Source organism: Elephantulus edwardii, unplaced genomic scaffold (genome assembly GCF_000299155.1).
Source record: "Elephantulus edwardii isolate Elephantulus edwardi_28Jun2011 unplaced genomic scaffold, EleEdw1.0 scaffold00297, whole genome shotgun sequence".
NCBI classification, from domain to species: domain Eukaryota; kingdom Metazoa; phylum Chordata; class Mammalia; order Macroscelidea; family Macroscelididae; genus Elephantulus; species Elephantulus edwardii.
This window is the reverse complement of record NW_006400047.1, coordinates 577,083-593,567: the sequence shown is the minus strand read 5'-3', so window position 1 is coordinate 593,567 and position 16,485 is coordinate 577,083. Positions and strand designations below refer to the sequence as shown.

Here is a 16,485-nt window from a genome sequence, read left to right as displayed (position 1 = left end):
AGTGCTGAACATCCCATGTACTGCCAAAAGAACAAATAAATAAATCTTGGAGAGGGTGCAACCAGAGTGCTATTTGGAGGCAAGGATGATGAGGTTTCACCTCATATACTTCAGGCATGTTGCTAAGACAGGTTATTACTTGGAGAGGAACATGATGTTTGGAAGGGTAGATGAAGACCCTCGACCAGGTGGATTGACACAGTGACTGCCGCAATGGGCTCTAACATGTGAGGAAATGAGAAGAAGCACACAATAGGATAGGGTTCAGATCCGCTGTTTATAAGGTGGCTATGAGTCATACTTGACTCAATGGCACCTAACAATAACAACAATAATATCATTAATATCACAAGCAAGCAAATCTTGCTGAAGATTTTCCAGAAGCAACTAGAATAGTACATCAACAGAGAACTGCCAGAAATACAAATTGGGTTTAGAGGAGGCCATGGCACTATGGATATCATTGCTGATGTCAGATTGCTCTTGGCAGAAAGCATAGAGTACCAGAAGGATGTTTGTGTTTTATCAATTATGCAAAGGCATTTGACTGTGTGGATCATAATAAACTGTGGATGGTTCTGAGAAGAATGGGAATCCCAGAACAATTGATTGTGGTTATGTTATGTTGTTATGACTGTGCTTATGTTGCCTATATTCAGACCAGGAGGCAGTCGTCGGGACAGAGCAGAGAGATACTGCATGGTTCAAAATCAGGAAGGGTGCATGCCAGGGTTGTGTTCTGTCTCCATACTTTTTTCAATCTATTTGCAGAACAGATCATTTGGGAGACTGGGCTGTACGAGGAGAAATGTGGCATCAGAATTGGAGGAAGAATCATCAAAACAACCTGTGTTATGCAGATGACACAACCCTGCTTGCTGAAACTGAGAAGGACCTGAAGCACTTGCCTGCAAGAAAGTCAAGGACTGAAGCCTTCAATGTGGATTGAAGTTCAACAACAAGGAAACAAAGATTCTCACCACTGGGCCAAATGGCAGCATCAGTATGGATGGTGAAGAGATTGAGATAGTTAACAGTTTTAGTTTGCTTGGCTCCACAATCAACACTCTTGGTAACAGCAGCCAGGAAATCAAGAGACGAATTGTATTGGGAAAGTTGGCTGTCAGGGACCTTTCTACAGTACTGATGAGCAACGATGTCAGTCTGGGGACTAAGGTGCACCTGATCTAGGCCATAGTCTTTGCAGTTGCTTGCTATGCATCAGAGAGCTGGACAATGACTCGGGATGATAGAAAGAGAATTGATGCTTTTGAGCTGTGGTGGAGAAGAGTTTTGAATATACCATGGGCTGTCAGGAGAACAATCAGGTTTATTCTAGAAAGGGTGAAGCCGGCCTGCTCCTTGGAGGCAAAGATTCTGAAGCTTTGTCTGACATACTTGGGGCATGTTTCAAGAAGAGACTGGCCCTTGGAGAGTTACATCATGCTTGGAAGGGTAAAGGTACAGAGAAAGAGAGGGAGACCATCGATGAAACAGATTGATTCAGTGACTGGGGAAATGGGCATGGGTGTGTCAGAGACAATAAAGTTGGCATAGGATAGAGCAGGTTTCAGGACTGTTGTACACAGGTTTGTTTTGAGTTGCTACGTGACTCGACGTTTTGATATTACTTTGGATCCTCTTTCTCTGGAAAGGGCATATATATTAATATAGGTAATGTCAGAGGATTCTGAGGCTCCGTCGAACATACTTTGGACATGTTGTAAGGAGGGACCGGTCCTTGGAGAGGGACATCATGCTTGGTAGGGTGGAGTGACTGTGCAGGAGGGGAAGGCTCGCTATAAGGTGGATTGAATCAGTGACTGGGGTAATCAGGATGGGTGTATCGGAGATGGTGCGATTGGCACAGGTCAGAGCAGAGTTAGGGCTGTTGTACATAGGGTTGCTATGAGTCACAAGCGACTCGATGGCACATAACAACAACGTCAGATGGGCTGGAATACAGCTTGAAAATCATCTGAAGGAGCTGGGTTCTACAGAAGCTTGTTGACTGGGACTGGTGAGCATTAGGGTGGAATGCTGATTCACTAAGGGGAGTGAGATGATGTGATTCAGCCTCCTTTTTAAAAACCCATTTGGCCCTCAGGCCTGGTTTAAATTGTTTGGTTTTTTTTTTGTCATTTTTCTAGGTAGTATAGCACTTGTCTGTGCATTGTTGTACAGACGTAACTCATGGTTGCTGTGATGCTAAACACTTGACACTAATGTGTCAAATGTGATAATGGTTACCCATGGTGGACAGTGTTTGGTGGAGCTTCCTGATTAAATCAAGCTTGGAAGCAGGAGTGGCATCCACTTCTGAAATAGCTTGCCTCCAGAAATTCTACGAACATGAAGAAATGACCAAAGTTATACAGGTGTGCAGGTCTTTCATTCATAGGTTCACTATGAGTCGTCTACGACTTGATGGCACTTAACAACAACATCATGTGGATCTTGGCTGAAAGCAAAGAGTACCAGAGGAATGTCTATCTATGTTTCAGGCAATGCAAAGGCATTTGACTATGTAGATCACAACAAACTGTAGATGACTCTTAGAACAATGGAAATCCCAGAACACTTGATTGTGCTTATATGAAACGTATACTTGGACCAGAAGGCAGTCGTCGGAACAGAGCAAGGAAACATTACATGGTTCAAAATCAGGAAGGGTGTGCACCAAGAATGTGTCCTATCACCCTATCTTTTCAATCTATATGCAAAATGGTTTATCTGTAGTCTGGGCTGTATGAGGAGAAATGTGGCATCAGAATTGGAGGTAGACTCATCAACAACCTGTGTTATAGAGATGACACAACCCTGTTTGCTGAACTGAGGAAGACCTGAATGAAGCATTTGCTGCAGAAGGTCGAGGACTGCAGCCTTCAATATGGACTGAAGCTCAACAACAAGAAAACAAAGATTCTCACCATTGGGTTGATTGACAACATCATGATAGATGGTGAAGAGATTGAGATTGTTGACAGCTTTAGTTTGCTCCACAATTAACACTCTTGGTACCAGCAGCCAGGAAATGAGAAGACAAATTGCATTGGGAAAGTCTGCTGTCAAGAGCAATGATGTCACTCTGAAGACTAAGGTGCACCTGATACATGCCATGGTCTTTGCAATCACTTGCTATGCATCAGAGAGCTGGACAATGACTAGGGATGACAGAAGGAGAACTGAACTGTATGCTGAAGAATATTGCTAGGAGAACAAACAAGTTTGTCCTGGAGAGGGTGAAGCCAGGCTGCTCCGGATTCTGAAGCTTTACCTGATATACTTTGGGCACGTTGCAAGGTGGTATTAGTCCTTGGAGAGGGTTGTCATGCTTGGAAGGGTGGAGGGACAGCACAGGAGAAGAAGACCTTTGATGAGATGGATTGATTCAGTGACTGAGGTAATGGGGATAGGTGTGTTGGAGACAATAAGATAGGGATGGGATAGAGCAGGGTTTCAGGCTATTGTATATTGGGTGGGTCTCTACGAGTCACAGGCAACTCGAGGGAACATCAACAACAATTGGCCAGGTAGCTGTTTCCAATTTTTTGACAGACGAGTGAGCACTTTCAGTACTGTATTCATTTGTTAAGATGACACAGTGGGGATTCCACCACTTCTTGGAGACTTGTTTTTTGCCAATGCCTTCAGCGCAACTTCAGACTTCTTCTTTCAGTACCATCAGTTCTTGATAATATGCTACCTCCTAAAAGGGCTGAAAGGAGCTCTGGTGGCATAATCTGTAGGAAATTGTGCTGCTAACTCAAAACCAGTACCTCTCTGTTGGCTTAAATCCACTAGCAGTTTTTGGGAAGAAAGTTCCTGGGGAAATCTCCTCTCATGTAATATACTAACTCAAACTTGCTCAAAGGTCAGCTAAGAGACAGTCATGAATATGAAATGGCTGGTCCTTGACCAATTCTTTGGGTGGAATGACTCTGTGTATTCCTCCTGTCTCCTTTGGTGCTTTCCTACATCATTCAACATTTTACCATAGAAATCTTCAATATTCCAATTTGCGGTTTGAATTATTTTTCTTAAGATCTTTCAACTTGAGCCAAGTCTGTTCTTCTCTTTTAGTTTTCTAAGTCTCTGCACAGTTATAGATATGTACACCTATATTTATATAGATGGATCTATATGTGTATGTTGCTTTTTATGTACCATCAAGTTAGAACAGATTCATCACTGACCACAGAGTCAGAATCGACTCATAGCTGACCCTCCATCAGATTTTTCAGAGACAATAAATCACATGGGAGGAGATTGCTCATTGTTCTTCTGTAGCTGGAGGACTCGAGCCACAGGCCTTTGGATTAGCATCATTAAGCCACTAGAACTCCCCTGATAGTGTATTAGATACCTACAACACAAAACAAAGCCGTAATATTTTATGCAAATTCTGGGTTAGAAGAGCCTTTATTTGATAACTTAAGCTTAACACTGATTTGAAGAAAAGTTGGTAGATTCTTTGGTAGTTCACAAAAGCAAATATTTAAAATCGATTGTGTTTGATTTAATGATATACAATCTATATTTGAAAATTTATTTTTTAAAAAAATTTATTTTTAATATTAGAATTACTATGTTATTGGATATTCCATTGACTGCTAAAAGAACAAACCGACCTGCCCTGGAGGAAGTGCAACCATGGTGTATTTTAGAGGCAATGGTAGTGAAAAATCATCTCACATACCTTGGGCATATTATCAGGAGGGACTAGTCCTTGAAGAAAAGAGATCATACTGGGAAAAGGAGAAGTTAGCAAAAGAGGAAGACCCTCAAGGAGAAGGATTGGCACAGTAACTTCATTAATGAGTTCAAGCATGGCAGAGATCATAAGATGATTCAGGAAAGGGCAAGGTTCCAATCAGTTGTTCATGGGTCACTATGAGTAATATTCAACTTGACAGGATCCAGCGAAAGCAACAACAGTAGGTAAACTGTTGAGCTCCTAATGGAAAGGCTGGCAGTGGTAAAAAAAGAGGAATCTCCTTTTTGGTAGGATTTGCAGCCTCAGAAACCTAATGGAGTGGCCCCGAGTCACACTTAACTCAATAGCACTGGGTTTGTTTTGGAGATTTTGTTGTTGTGGATTTTTTGCGGGGGAGGGGTATTGGGTATTTTTTTAATATATTTAACTTCATGACACACAATGACAACATATAACTGAAAATTAACTTGTAATATTGGAGAATTAAACCATACAGACATTAGAGACTACAAAGCAAGTAAAGACAAGTTGGACCATTCCATTAACATTGCTATGCATTCTTTTCTTTTTTAAAATTGAATTTACACTTCCTTTTATTTCCCATTTATGGGAGTCTCATGAGGAACTTAATGCTATTTTTGTCCTAATCTAAATCAAATTACAAAAATATATCACAATATTGTTAATAAACTAATGTTCTACAGGTGTATATTTTTACATCTTAAAATAACAGTGCCACCTGGTGGTTATTCTAAATCTACTAAATCCTTTTTTTCTAAGAAACAGTCCATAATATTGCAGGAGCGGCATCTCCATATAGGCATTTTATGTATTTTATGTCTATTTATGTATTATATGTATTTGAATATATTTTACAGTTGTTACCCATTTTTATCTTTAAATGTTCTCTATTTTTATCAAGAGCATAGTTCTTACTTCCACTATTTAAACTCCTTAAAAAAATGTAAGTAGGGGGAGGCTTGGGAGGGGACAAATGTGCAACAATGAATGAACGGAAATCCAAAGCCTCTGTAAATTTTTACTGAAATTAATAATAAATTTAAATTTAAAAAAAACTAAGTTAAGAGTAAGGATGGCAATGGATTTATAACTGCTCATGCTAATAACACTATATCGTGGCACGGAGGAGAAATAGTGGAACTGTATCTATATTTACAATATTCTTCTCACCAAAACCATTTATGGAAAATAGGAACTGCATTGGAACATGTATCCCTGGATTGGAAACGATCATATTGTTAATATTTCTAGCCTTAAACTTAAAAGATTATATTGTTCAAAATTATTTGTTAGATATTTGTTTAAATGTTTCCCTCTTTTAACAACTGGGATCTAGAGGGAAGAGAAAAGACCAGAGAATGGCCAAAATTATTGGGGCAGCTATTGTTGCCAGCTTAAGGCCTGTGTCAGGAAAAGGAAGTCTTACTCATAAAAAAAAATGTAAGTAATATGTGCACATTAAACTATCTTCTGATACCTTGTCTGAAGGTTATAAACTTCAGGATTTCAGCTAATGTGCAGAGAAGAGGGAGGGGAATCGCAGTACTTAAAAGTCTAGACTTCCCCCTTAAGAATATGCTTTATGTCTCTAAAACTGAAACCAATATGGTTGGATTTCTCCAGAAATAAAGTCCAACAAAAATTTTAGTCTAACATAAACCCTAACAAAGATTAGTCTTGTTAGGACAGATGAGGATTAGTCACTTTCTTGGATCTACAGGTATGTGCTGTGTTCCATTTAGAATCCTCTCCGTTCTATGGAGGAAGTTCTGGTGGCCTAGTGCAAGGGAGATGGGCTGCTAACCCAAAGGAAACACTTGTCTGGAGGTTCAAGTCCACTAGCGGCTCCGCAGGAGAAAGACGGGCAATCCATTCCCAGGTAATGCACAGATCCCAAAAACTGTTGCTGTTTTTGTTAAGTGCCGTCAAGTCGTAGGCAACTCATAGCAACCCTATGAATGAAAGTCCTCAACACTTGTGTGACTTTCATCCTTTCTCTAGGTTCACAGGGTTCTGGAGGCAAGATATTATGGAAGTGGATGCCACTCCTGCTTCCAGGCTTCTTTTCACAATGTACAGATACCCAAAACTAGCTATGAATAAATCATTGGTTGCACAAAATTTTACCATTCATTCTCCAGCCTCAGTGTAATGTTCCCTTGCTCTGTTCCCATAAAAGCCTCTTGGTCTAGGTCTAGGTTTCCTACAAGCACTATTAAGTGTTCTGGGAGTCCCATTCTTCTCAATGTTAGCTATAGTCTGTTATGATCCACACAGTCAAATGTCTTTGCATAGTCAATAAAACACAAATAGATATAAAGAAATATTACAATCATTTAAAGGAATGTCTGTCAATGACAATTATATTTAATTATCTGAGTCATAAAATTCTCCACCTGGCTACAATATATGCTATTAATATAAAGCCTAAAGTCGTTCATATTGGAAGACAACTGCCTGGCCAACTGACTGGAAGAGATTCATGTATGTTCCCATTCCCAAGAAAGGTGATCGACAGAATGTGTAAATTACAAAACAATATCATTAATAGCACATACAAGTAAAATATTGCTGAAGATTATCCAAAACAACTATAACAGTATACTGAGAACTTCCAGAAGTTCAAGCTAGGCTTCTATGCTTTATGTTCAAGATATTTCTTTCTTGATACCAAAGTACCTTTGTATTCTGGAGTCTAGAGTCAGATGTTTCACTGAAGTTTTTATTGTGTGTGTGTGTGTGCTTGGAATTGGAGCAAAGGAGTATGGGTAACTGTGATGGCATGTGCTTCCAAACACGGTAACGGTTTTTAAAAAATATTTTTTTCCATTGTTGAACATTTTCTTCTCTCCTTATCCTCTCCCTTCCCCAACCTACCCCACAATGCACTCCTTGTTCCAGATTGTCGCCATACATATAATGCCTAATCATATAGTCCTTTTTGGATAGTTCTTCTCCTCATCTGTTCTAATGCACTGTTCATGATCTATTCACTCCTATTTCATTCTCTCCTCAACCCCTACTATTTCTGTCCTGTTTGATAACAGTGGTGTTATGCAGTGTTTGCCCTTTTGTGTCTGAGTTTTCATTCAGCATAATGTTCTCTAGGGTCGCCCATATTGTATAAAGTTTTATAACTTCACTATTTTTCTTTTTTTCCCTTTTTAAAAAAATTTTGTTATTATTTTGTGTGTCTGTGTACCATCAAATCAGATCTGACTGGTGCAGGAGGAGATTATCACTCCTTTCTCGGCAGAGCATCTGGTGGATTCAAACCATGCGCCTCTGGGGTTGCAGTGCAGCTTCTTGCCACTAGGCCACCAGGGCTCCCCTTCTTTTTTTTTTAAACTTCACTATTTTTCAATGCTGTGTAATATTCCATTGTGTGAATATATCATAGTTGGGTGTTGTTTTTTTTTTTATTTATCCATACGTAGCGGATAGAAAGTTATGCTACCAAGCCAAAAGTGGGTGATTTTAACCTGCAGTCCTCAGGCCTGGTTTTAATTGGTTTTGGTCAATCTTTCTAAGTGGGACAGAACTGGTCTGTTCATTTGTTGTACAGAAGTAACTCATAGTTGCTGTGATGCTAAACACTGTTAACACTGATGCGTCAAATGTGGTAACGGTTACCCATGGTGGACAGCTTTTGGTGGAGCTCCCAGATTAAAACAAGCTTGGAAGCAGGAGTGGTATCCACTTCCAAAATAATTTGCCTCTGGAAACTCTATGAACTTGGAGAAATGATGAAAGTTATACAAGTGTTCAGGTCTTTCATTCATAAAGTTGCTATGAGTCATCTACGACTCAACAGTACTTAGCAACAACAAAGTTTATTGATAGGCACTTGGGTTACTTCCATCTCTTTGCAATTGTGAATAATGCAGCAATAAACATTAGTGTGCATACATCTGTTTTAGTCATATTCCCAGTTGTGGAATTGTTGGGTAAAACAGTATTTGTATTCCCAATTCTTTTAGAAAGCATTAGACTGCTTTCCATAGTGGCTGTAGCATTTTACATTCTCACCAGCATTTGTTGTTCGCTTCCTTGTCAAACTTTGCTATTATTGCTGGGTCCAAACATAGTAAAGCTTTTGAAATCAGTTTTGTCTTACAAACATTTCTTTAATGATTAGATTTCTCAGGGTGTCTAGATATACTCCTTGGTTCTATCACATCTGTGAATTTATTTTACACAATTGTAGAGACTGCTCTTAAGTGATGCTATACTTTGGATATAATAAAGACTAATACATAACCTGGCACATAACATACTAGCTTAGCTGTGGTACTGTCAGCTTGAGTTTCCACAATTATTTCAAGTACTTCTTCACTTATGCTAATACAAGGATATTACCTATAATTGATACAGACTGCTAACTCTACCTAGTTTCTAGTCAAGTTTTCCACCCTGGAATGTCTGCTTTCATACCACGCAGTGAGTATTCAGGGTATCATCAATCTTCTATCTAGGACACCTATCCCAACTTAGCACATATTTGCTCTCAGAGGAGAAGCTCAAACCCCATCCACAACCCTAAGGGAATTACAGTTATCTGTCAAGAAAAAAAACAGGTAGCTCACTCTTTCAGAATTACCACAAACTCAAATATCTGTTCCTATTTAGCCCTAATTCTTTAGAGGAAGGGAAAGGGAAATTAAACAAACATGCAGTCAAAGCACATTGATCATTACTGATGATTGGAATGTAATGGTTAGAAAAAGGAAGAAGAATCAATGGTTTGAAAATGTGGCTATGGTGACTGAAATTGCAGGAGAATTTTTAAAGACCTACAACATAGTCTCCCTCTACTGTGGAAGTTGGCTGGCTAACTGGAGGGATGGCTGGCATCTCCATGGCGGTTCCTCTTGGTGGCAGTCAGGCAAGGGAAGTTTCTGGGGTCTTTTTCATTGTGTGTTACTGTTCTTTTTGCCCTTCAAAGGTGGGTAGGCAGCCCTGACCCTTAGAGTAAGGGTCAATAAGGGTGGAACCTGCTTAAAATCCTGTAGGCCCTTAGGCCTGCCTTTAATTGTTTTTGGTGAAACATTCTTCTAGGTCATATAACCCTGGTATGTCCACTTGCTGTACAGAGGAAACTCACGGTTGCTGTGAAACCAAACACTATGACACTGATGAGTCAAATGGTTACCCATGGCGGACAGTATCTGGTGGAGCTCTCCAATTAAAACAAGCTTGGAAGCAGGAGTGGCATCCACTTTCATAATAGCTTGCCTCTGGAAACCCTATGAACCTAGAGAAAGCATGAAAATTACACAGGTATCCAGGACTTTCATTCATAGGGTCACTATGAGTCCCTACAACTAGATGGCATTTAATAACAACAACAACATAGTCACTGGAAACATGTTGTGTTGTTGTTGTTAGCGACCCTATGAACGAAAGTCCTCGGCACTTGCGTGAGGGACTTTCATCCTCTCTCCAGGTTCATAGGGTTTCTGGAGGCAAGCTTTTATGAAAGTGGATGCCACTCCTGCTTCCAAGCTTGTTTTAAATGGCGAGCGCCACCAAACACTGTCCACCATGGGTAACCATTATCACATCTGACACATCAGTGTCACAGTGTTCAGCTTCACAGAGACCACAAGTTACCTCTGTATGACACGTGGACACACCAGAGCTATACAACCTAGAAAAATGTTTGACCAACAACAATTAAAAAAAAACCCATAAAAAGTCAGTATATACATGTTACTCACCAGATGCAATGCATAGGAATCAAATGGATATCAGTGAAAAGTGATGATGGAGAGGTTTAGCAACATAAATCAGAACAAAGATATGAACTGATTATAGGAAAGGTCTTCCAATGCTCATATGTAAAATCAAGTTAAACTGAAGCAAATGAAAACAAGTCCATGAAGGACAAAGGAAGACTTTGAGTATACCTCACCTGGATTTGAAGACTACCTCAAGAACAAATTTGATGCATTAAATTAATGATTAAAGAACAGTTTGGGGAAGATATAAATTCCATCAAATATGAGAAAAGCAAAAGATCATTCATGGAATAATATGGGAGAGAAAACACAAACCAACATGGATGTAAAACTAGAAATTTATTATTATTACATATAGAGTATTTAAAGCAAATGGAACAAATTATGATGTAAAAGGTAAATAGATTTCAAAGCATAGCTCAAGAAGAGAAAAATCTGGTATTAAAAAACTAGAAAAGTGCATTGCAATCCAAGAGGTGCAGGGTTCAAATCCACCAGATGCTCTGCTGGAGAAGGAGGGGCAATCTCCTCCTGTACCAGTCAGATCTGATTTTTTTTATCAGATCTGATTTGATGGTGTACACACAATAAAATTTAAAAAAAAAACTAAAAACGAAGAATACGTGTTACATTTCTCAAGCTGAAATAACTGAAGAAAAAGAAACTAGAGTCTCAAGATACAATATTGAAGAATTTTGTAGCCTAAAGTATCGGACAACAGAGGAAGCATCAAAAGAAGATGTAAGGAATATATATAATCACTCTACCAAAATAATTGGTTGACATGCAACCCTTTTAAGAGGTAGCATATGATCATATTGTGATTATCACAGGAATCCAGAATTAAGGTTGCATAATGGAGTGCATCTGGGGTGGTGGTGGGGGGAGGGGAGGGGCGGAGCGGGGGTTTGTGTACCAATGAAGAAGTTTATCTTTTGCTTTTCAAAGAGAGGAGCAAACTGGGGGAAGGGGGGCAAAGGGAAAAAAAGTACAACAATGAATGAATGAAAATCCAAAATCTCTGTAAATGTTCATTAAAATGAATTTTAAAAAAGAGGTAGCATATGATCAAGAACTGATGATAAGGAAGAAAGAAATCAGGCTACACTAAAGGACTGACAAAAATATTTGCTTCAGGAATTGATAGAATACCAATTGAGATGTTTTAACAAACAGATGCAGCAATGGACACTCTCACTTCTCTGTGCCAAGAATTTGGAAGATAGCTGCCTGGCCAACCTAATGGAAGTGATCCGTATTTGTGCTCATTCCAAAGAAAAGTGATCTAACAAAATGTAAAAATTATTGAACAATGTCTTTAATATCACATGGAAACAAATGGTTGCAGCTGTAGTACCTCAACAAAAAACCTACCAGAAAATTCAAATCAGATTGAGAAGAGGACTTTATGGATGGATATTGTAGCTAACGTCAGATGGATCATGGTCGAAATGAAGGAATAACAGAAAGATGTTTATTTGAGTTTTAATGACTATGCAAATGTGTTCAACTCTATGTTGTTGTTGTTGTTGTTGTTGTTAAGTGCCATCAAGTCGCAGGTGACGCATAGAGACCCTATGAACGAAAGTCCTGGACACCTCCTGTATAACTTTCGTCCTTTCTCCAGGTTCATAGTGGATGCCACTCTTGCTTCCAAGCTATATATGTCAACTCTATAGATTATAAAAAATTATGGATAACATTGCAAAGAATGGGCATTCTAGAACACTTAGTTGTACTCATGTGGAACCTTTGCATAGAAAAAGAGTCAGCTGTTCAAACAAAACAAGGAGACATTGCATGTTTTAAAATTAGGAAAGATATGACAAGGGTTATATCTTCACCACAACAAGATAAAGGCAAACAACCCAGTTGCAAAATGGTCACAGTATATGAACAGACACTTGACCAAAGAAGACATTCAGATGGCAAACACATGAAGAAATGTTTAAAATCCCTAGCTCTAAGAGAGGTGCAAATCAAAACAACTCTGAGATATCATCTCACACCAGTAACAATAGCAAAATTCAACAGAATAGCAAACAACAAATGCTGGTGAGGTTGTGGAGAAACTGGAACCCTTATTAACTGCTGGTGGGAGTAAAATAGTGCAACCACTATGTAAGGCAGTATGGCGATTTCTCACAAAGTTGCAAATAGAAATATCATTTGACGCAGAAATTCCACTACTGGGAATATACCCTAAAGAAACCAGAACTGCTACCCAAGCAGATATATGCCCACCCATGTTTACTGTTACATTGTTCACAATAGCAAAAGGATGGAAACAACCAAAGTACCCATCAACAAAGGAATGGATAGAGAAGCAGAGGTATATTCACACCATGGAATGCGGCACTGAAAAACAAGAAACTCATGAAATATTATACAAAATGGGTGATCCTGGAGGACATTATGCTGAGTGAAATATCTCAGTCACAAAAGAGAAATACTGCATAATGCCACTGTTGTAAAACAGGACTGACATCGAGTTTGGGGGGAAAATGAGAAAAGAGAAGATAATGTACATTGCATGGAAATACATGAGTGAAAGAACTGCTTTAAAGGAATGTATGATTAGGTATTATTTGTATGATAACAGTCCAGAATTAGAGGTGCACAGTAAAGTAGATTGAGGTGGGGGTGGTGAATTGTACAACAATAAAAGAATTTTTATTTCAAAGAGAAAAGTGAACTGGGGGAGGCAGGGAGGAAAATATGCAACAATGAATTAATGGAAAACTAAGTTCTCTATAAACATTCATTAAAATCTCAATGAAAAACAATTACTGTCATGAAACAAAAAAAGGGTTATATCTTGTCACCATATTTAGTTACTCTGTATGCTGAAAAATTAAAGAAACTAGACTATATGAAGATTAATAATAAAGTGGAACTAGAAGACTCATTAGCAATCTATGATATGCAGTCAACACTACCTTGCTGAAAACAAAGAGGATTCAAGACTTACCAATGAAGTATTAATAGCTTTTGTTTTGGCTTACCATTCTACATAAAGAAAAAAGACCCCACACAGCTGGACCAATAAACAATATTATGACAAATGAAGATAGTGAAATTGTTAAAGATTTCATTTTACTTTTATCTATAATCAACCCCCTTGGAAGCAGTCAAGAAATCAAACAGGTCGTAAGCTGGGTGAACTAAAAGGCAATATGCAATTATGAGGTGATCTACATCAGCACAATATCGCAAAGGGAAGGCACAGTGAGGTGCACAATGAGTTACACACAACCAAGGTGAAAGCATTGAACAGTTCTTGAAAAAAGACAAAAATCAAAGGACAGATTGCATGGAGAAAATCTGATGTCAAAAGACCTCTTTAAAGTGTTAAAAACAAAGATGTCAGTTTGAGAACTAAGATGCACCCAATTCAAGGCATTTTCAATCACCTTAGGTGCATGGGAAAACCAGAGAAAGCATGAAGATCAAAGAATAACCGATGCCTTTAAATTATAGCGGTGTTGAAAAAGTGGAGGACTCTCAATGAGATGGATTGGTATAGCAGCTGCCACAATGAGCTCAAACATCGAGACTAACAATTGTTAGGATGTGCAGAATTAGGCAGTGTTTCATTCTGTTTGTACACTGGTTGTTATGAGTTGGAACTGACTCAACTCAACCTAACAATAGCCTCTTCAACTGTGAGAAGGTAAATTTCTGTATGTCAAATCCATCAATTTGTGGTTTCGGGTAGCACAGCAATAGATAATTAAGACCATGTCTTATTTAGGATTTGGAACCAATAGGTAACATCACGAGAGATGGAAAAAATACTGTCAATGCCTTCATCTTATTTGGATCCATAACGATAACAGCAGTCAAGAAATCAAGAGATATGTTGCATAGGGAAAGTCTGCAGTCAAAGACCGCTTCAAAATGCTAAAGAGCAACGATATCAGTTTAAAGACGAAGGTGCATCAGATCTAAGGATCTATGTATCTGAAAGTTGGACAGTGAATGATGACAGAAACAGAATTAACACCTTGAACTGTGGTGTTTTACAAAGGCACGGGATATCCCATAGGCTATAAAAGAACAAAGAAGTATGTTTTAGAAAAAGTGCAACCAGGGTGCTCCTTAAAGGCAAGAATGAAACTTCAATTCACATTCTGTCGGAAAGTGGTCTGAAGAGGCCCCATTGGACAAGGGCATCGTTCTAGGAAAGGTAGGGGTCAACGAAAGAGACGAAGACTCTCAGCAAAATGGATTGACACAGTGACTGTAACAATGGTCTCAGCATGGCAGCGAACAGAGCAAGACGCTGTAAAAGAGAAGTCCCTTCACCTTAATACAGAATTTGAAGGACAGTTCTTGTATTTGTTCGAGGGAAAAAAAATAGATCTCTCTGGAATATCTAAGGATCATATTATGGATTAAAAATGAAACAGAAATGACAGGCAGGTGATTCAATATAGGGACATTTAGAGACTGCAACCAAGTGGAGAATACATACCCTATCTTCGGTTAGTTTCTTTAATCGATAAACTCGTAAGTGACAAGCTTTAACACTTTTAAAATAGAAAGCAATTACTTCGTGTTGCCGTTCAAATCCGCCTGTCTAGCACATTAAAGTACCTGATGTATGTCCAAGGTTTATTTCCAAAAGAGACTCTGAATCCCAGAATCGAATTCATGCCAGCACGAGTCTGAGAGAAATAACTGTCCCCTCTAAATTTGACTTCTGATGTCGAAATATCGGCCAAGGATAGAAAAAAAAAAAAATCGCCATTTACTAAGTCTTTGGTGGGACTTTTGCAAAAGTGTTCGAAAAAACAGACTCCTCACCACCGGCGACATTTACAGATACGCGACCTCTGGCCAACTTCAACCAGATTCAATGTGAGGTCTGTAAGTGTGACGCTGGCCCCGAGAAGAACATGAATTTACGCCGTTTGTACGTGTTTGTGCAGGAGTTCAGAGAGGTCTGCATCCAGGCGGCAAGGTGCCCACGCTCTGTCGTGGAGAGTAACACTGAGACCCAAAACACCCCAGTTCCGGGTCTGCTGAGAACCGAGACAGCCCTCCCTGTTCGTGGTCGCTAGAACATCAATCAGATGTCACTCTCGTAGTCCTAGGCCGGAGAGGGAATACCGAGGAATCTTCAAGAAAAGCCTACGTAGTAAATACCGACACACCAGGCGTAGTAAGGAAGCTGATTGTCCCGTGAGAGGGGCGGGGCTGAGTTGGGTCCCAAAGCGCTTGCGCAAACAGGCGGTCACCAGGGCCGGAGCTGCGAGAAGGTGGAAACTAAAGCCAAGGAGTAGATTTGCGCAGGCGCGCTTCCGCCACGCGTAACGCGCCCGTCCTTCCTCCCCTCCGCCCCAGTTCTCGGGGAGGGAACTCAGGCTTTGTGTTAAGGGCGGGGCTAAATGCCGCGAGAAGTTCCCGGTCTAGCTAACCTCTCACTGCCACTGTTAGGGTCACCGACGCTTCCTCAGATCTGCAAGAGTCATGCTACCCAACACCGGGTAAGGAGGAGAGGGACACCACGAAAAAGGGAGACCTGCTGGGCAGAATGCGAGGCTGGGTGGGTGGCGCCGTGGAGTGTCCGGGTGGGCTTGGCTTGGGAGGATAAATGAAGCCATTGCAGCATCTTGTATCTAGAGTTTGCGATCACAGTGAAAACTAACCTAAAGTTGTGTACTGCAAAGAAGCAGTCGTGTAAATCTCTCCTATACGGGAAAAGGAACGAGTGTGAGTTGCTATTCTGCTCCCAGCCTGGGACATAGATATCTAGTTGGATGCTTGCAAGTTCTAGGTGAAAGGTCGGCTGGCTGGATTCATGAAAGTTCAAAGTGAAAGCAAAGGTTAGGTGGAACAGCCCGTGCACATGAAAGAGTTTCCTCTTGCCCCTCAAGGCCAATTCTGAAATAATACTTAGTTGTTTACAAAGTTATTTTTCAAGAAATTGACGTAATCACGAAATGTGTTTTGAACTGAGCGACATAGCCATTATATAATTTGCTGGAAACGCACAAGGCA

The 16,485-nt window shown here is 39.8% G+C and overlaps 1 protein-coding gene across 1 annotated transcript in view; it reads left to right on the top strand.

Moving 5' to 3' along the window:
- The window catches only part of HSDL2 (hydroxysteroid dehydrogenase like 2), a 99,944-nt gene that overhangs the window by 28,347 nt on the left and 55,112 nt on the right, over positions 1 to 16,485 (top strand). Inside the window, exon 4 of the mRNA XM_006900854.1 lies at positions 15,307 to 15,445. Coding sequence (XP_006900916.1) covers positions 15,307 to 15,445 — 139 coding nt within the window. The remainder of the gene's footprint in view (positions 1 to 15,306; positions 15,446 to 16,485) is intronic.